The 4,850-nt window shown below is 51.7% G+C and overlaps 1 protein-coding gene across 1 annotated transcript; it reads right to left on the bottom strand.

Annotated features, from left to right (window-relative positions):
* Positions 1–1,071: 1,071 nt before the first annotated feature.
* Positions 1,072–2,437, bottom strand: LOC138911344 (uncharacterized). The gene is made up of 3 exons (XM_070209915.1): positions 2,189–2,437; positions 1,814–2,065; positions 1,072–1,371 (listed from the first exon to the last, which is right to left on the bottom strand). Exons 1-3 carry the CDS (start codon positions 2,435–2,437, stop codon positions 1,072–1,074), a joined length of 801 nt encoding a protein of 266 aa, XP_070066016.1.
* Between the last annotated feature and the right edge of the window lie 2,413 nt (positions 2,438–4,850).

The raw sequence follows: 4,850 nt of genomic DNA, 5'->3' as shown, positions 1-4,850 counted from the left end.
TGCATGCTTGGGGCCAGGTAGCAGCTGTATATCCATAGGCTGCCGTATTGTGCGCGTACAAACCCAGTAAAGGACTTTGTTTTTGTCAGCGATGTCGATGGGTCGCCACATACCCAGAGCGCAACTTTTCCATCCTGATCCTCGGTCCATATTCTCGGGCAGTTGGTTTCTCGGTGGTGGGGCTTGCTGATAATGGCAATATCAATGCGCATCTACCTAACAGTCTGCTCCAAGATGGCATGAGCAGCTATGCAGTGGTTAAGGTTTATTTGGAGTAACCTTAACATTTCATTTTGCGTACTGCCTCGCGATACGCCGGACATTTAAAGCTTCCTGTAGCGTGGTCCATTGATTTTTCTCCTTTCCGTATGCAAAGGCTACATTTTGGTGGCTTGGAGCAGCTCTTTGCTTCGTGACCTGTGTCCCCGCATCTGAAGCATGCGCCTTTCATATCGTCTCCGCTGGTGCAGTTCGCCACAATGTGCCCAAAACCCTGGCATTTAAAGCATCGCTTTGGTTGGTCTATTGCACGATTACGGCAGACAACCCATCCGATTCTCACTTTGGCCCTTTCGACAAGCGTCCTGGCTTTTGGCGCTGGGAGAGTAACTGTGGCCCTTTGCTGGCCGCCAAATGCTGGTCGCAGCGATTTGATCTCTTCAATCGACAAGGAATCGTCTTGTAAGGCACTTTTAATCGCATCGAGCACTTCCTCCTTAGTCGCCAGCTCATCCAGGTCCTTGATCTCCATCTGGGACGTTTCGGTTAGCGTTCTTACTACCGCTCGGTCACCCAATGTCTTTCCCACAGCTTCTTAAAGCTCATCTGCGGAGTGGTCCGGCTTCCTATTGAGGCGCAGCAGAAGATCGTCCTTCGCGGTCTTGCGAATGCCATGCACATCGCCACTTAGGTGCTTGAGGGCCGGGTCGCTCTTCACGAGCCTCAGCATATCGGCATATCGGTGCAGTCACCAACTCCGTGGACTGTTATGGCGTCGGCTCTGGTACGCTTCTGCGTTCGCTTACGTCGGTTCACTGCTGTCCAACTCTCTGGGTTGCCATTATGGCCATCTCAGTTGGAGATTGCAGGGGCTGTCTTTTGATGCGTGAGCACCGCCTGCTTCGCTGGGTTTTGACCCTGGCGTTTAGCCTTATTGGAGGGAGTTCTGCGCTGCTCTGGCACGCCATCCCTCGGCCGTTTGGGCGTGCTTGCCTCTTTTTGGCCCCCGAGCTTCGTTGGGCGCGTCTTTAGCACGTTCGGCTCCGCACGTCTGGCTAATGACGGCGTCGTTTGCGCCTCGTCGCACTTCGTTTCCGGCGCACAGAGCTTGAGCGCCACCTTCTGCAGGCTTACGCAGTTTGGCAGCTGGCTCTATAGTGCAAATCAGCTGGTTGTGAACTGCGCTAGCCAACACTACTAACAGCTGTTAGAGTGAATGCAACCAACTGCACAAATAGCTTTGCGAGGCGGCTAATACAATTGAGTAGTAAAACTCACAAAAAGCGCACAAACACGCCAAGTAGACGCCTCCACTCCCCTCGCCTGGATCGTGGAACTGTAGACGCCACCCCAGGAATGGTCTGCACGGGCTTCGCAGTGAGTGTGTGTGTGTGTGTGTGTGCGTGTTTTTTTTTTTTGTATTCAGTTTATTTTGCTTAGTTATTTAGCTTAGATCATAGTTGGGGTATTGTTTAAGTAGCGTGGATTGCCTGCGGAACTGCCGCGAAGCATTGCTTCACAGGCATGTTCTTGCTACCTAAATATCCGCAGTTCTCCGTCTGCTGCACTCAACTCTCCTGAGTTCTCGCATTACTTCTGCTGCGAAGGTGCTGGCAGCGTCCCACTTTTGTGCGGTCTCTATCATGCTCGTGACCAGGCTGTCCACCGTGATAGTTTTGCCCATGATGTCCTCCAGTTCCTGTCTGTTCGCTGCGAAACGTCCACACTCGAATATGACGTGATTGGCGTCCTCTATGGTTCCTCTGCCGCACCAAGAACACTCGTCTGTGTTGTCGTGGCCGAATCGCTTTAAGTAGCTCCTGAAGCATCCATGGCCTGATAGGAGCTGCGTTTAATAAAAATTAGTATTGCCATACTTGCGATTTGTCCAGGCTTCCAAGTTTGGGATAAGCCTACGCGTCTAGCGTCCTTTAGATACGCGATCCCAGCGTGCTTGCCATCGTGCTACGCTCTGCATCCTTGCCTCAGTGCGAATCGAGTTTCCTGTGTTGCTTCCATCGTGGGCTCTATAGCAAACTACAGCTTCTGTTGCCAGTTCGCTTAGCGGGACCATTCCTGCGATAACCAGCGCCGCTTCATCCGATACCGTCCGGAATGCGCAGCTGACCGGTAGAGCGCTTAGGCGATATATAGAGTGTACGCTCCGGCTGTAGCTGGGAACAGCCATAGCTTTGCTCCAGATGGGGGACGCGTACATTATTACCGCTCGGTTTACGGTCATATGGAGACGGCGTCTCTGCTGTTTCGGTCCCCGTGTGTTCAGCATAATCCTGGATAGCGCTCAAAAGGATTCCGCTGCTTTTTTGTGCACGTACTCCAAGTGCTCTTTGAACGACATTCTTGTGTCTAGCATGACACCCAGGTACTTTAGCGCCCTTGCTGATTCTATTGTCGCACTGCCGACTCTTATGTGCGCTGTTTTCACTCTTTTTCGACTGCTGACTGACTAACACCGGTTCTGTTTTGTGAGCAGCCAGCTCGAGTCCAGCCGCTGCCAGCCATTGGTGCACACGGTCAATACTGTGGTTGCACGATTCCTCTACGTCCTTCAATTCCGTGCCGACGACTACAAGGGCCACGTCGTCCGCGAAGCCGATGATACTTGTATCGATCGGGAGTTCCAGTCGGAGGATGCCATCGTAACTGATGTTCCAGAGGAGAGGTCCTAGAACTGAGCCTTGGGGCACTCCAGTGGACACTTGATGTGTAGTGGGGCCGTGTGCGGTGTCGTATTACAGCAGTCTTTCAGTGAAGTAGCTGCGTATCGTCTCCTGAAGATAATATGGGACGCGGAACGTTGACAATGCATCCAATATTTTGTCCCACCTGGCTGTGTTAAAGGCGTTTTTAACATCCAGCGTGACGATGAGGCAGTACTTTTTTGTGCCGCTTTTCCATCTCGGTCCTTGGATGGCGTTTGTTGCTATGCCGACCACTTTCTCCAGAGCGTCTATTGTAGACTTTGCCTTGGTGAAACCAAATTAGTTTTGGGACAGGCCACCATTGTTGTCGACAGCTACCTGAATCCTGTTGCAGATTAGCTTCTCCAGCACTTTGCCTAACGTGTCCAGGAGGCAAATCGACCTGTATGACGATGGGTCGTCGGGTGGCTTACCAGGCTTCGGTAATAAAACTAGCGTTTGGAGTTTCCATATTGTGGGGAAAGTTCTCTCCATTAGGCACATGCTAAAAAGCTGCACGAACTGCGCGGGCTGCAAGGACATGGCTAGTTGCAGTGCTCGGTTGGGGATTCCGTCCGGACCCGGTGCCTTACTGGGCTTTAGGCTTCTGGCGATCGTCAGCACCTCTTCGACTGAGACTTCGTCGATGAGGGACGGCATGGCTGCTACGTGGCTCGATGGTATGGCTTGCGTGTGTAATACGTCGGGTCTAATTGGGAATAGCGTTCCCACAATCAACTTCAGCTCACTCGGGTCAGAAGGCTTCGCTTGTTTGCCGGCGTAGAGTCTTTTAACGACAGTTTTGTACGCCTTGCCCCAAGGATCATATTCGGCTGAGTCGCATAGCTCCAGGAAACATTCTCGTTTGCTATCTCTTATGGACTTTTTTAGTATTTTTCTGGTACTCTGATACCTTAGCTGCTGTTCGGCATAGTTGGGTCTACCTCGGGCTCACTGGTATATCCTTCGGCTTGGTTGCAGTTCCGCCGTGCTTCGGCAATATTTTCGTTCCACCAGTACGTGGCTACATGGTGGCGCCGAAACGTTTTCCGGGTTTGCATGCTCTCGTCACAGGCACGCGATAGCTGGCATGCCATTCGGGAGGCTCTTCTCTCTGCGTTGCCGGCAGTGGCAAGCGAGTGGACTGCATTCGAAAAGGCCACGGGGTCGAAAGTATCCAGGCGGTAAGCTTTCCGACTTAGGCTTCTAGTGCTGGCTGCAGTTCCTTTACCAATCGTGCATATTATTGCGAAGTGGTCGCTTGCGGCGTATAAGTCGCTTAGTTGCCATTTTGTTGCGTTAAAAAGTGACGAGCTTGTGAAGGTAAGATCGATTATGGATCCGATACCACCTCGAGTGAAGGTATTTTCCGCGCCGAAGCTTAGCAGGGCTATATCTAAGGCTGCGAAGCTTTCCAACAGGGCACGACCTCTTGCGTTAGTTGCTTGGCTGCCCCATTCCACTGCCCAGGCGTTGAAGTCACCAGCAATAATGACCTTCCGCCCCCTTGCGTCATCCACTAATGCATCTAATGCAGCTGTAAATTCGCAGAGCTGCATGCTTGGGGCCAGGTAGCAGCTGTATATCCATAGGCTGCCGTATTGTGCGCGTACAAACCCAGTAAAGGACTTTGTTTTTGTCAGCGATGTCGATGGGTCGCCACATACCCAGAGCGCAACTTTTCCATCCTGATCCTCGGTCCATATTTTCGGGCAGTTGGTTTCTCGGTGGTGGGGTTTGCTGATAATGGCAATATCAATGCGCATCTACCTAACAGTCTGCTCCAAGATGGCATGAGCAGCTATGCAGTGGTTAAGGTTTATTTGGAGTAACCTTAACATTTCATTTTGCGTACTGCCTCGCGATACGCCGGACATTTAAAGCTTCCTGTAGCGTGGTCCATTGATTTTTCTCCTTTCCGTATGCAAA

This window comes from Drosophila virilis, chromosome 5, assembly GCF_030788295.1.
Source record: "Drosophila virilis strain 15010-1051.87 chromosome 5, Dvir_AGI_RSII-ME, whole genome shotgun sequence".
NCBI lineage: Eukaryota > Metazoa > Arthropoda > Insecta > Diptera > Drosophilidae > Drosophila > Drosophila virilis.
The sequence above is the reverse complement of the archived record's forward strand: the minus strand, read 5'-3'. Positions and strand labels throughout refer to the sequence as shown.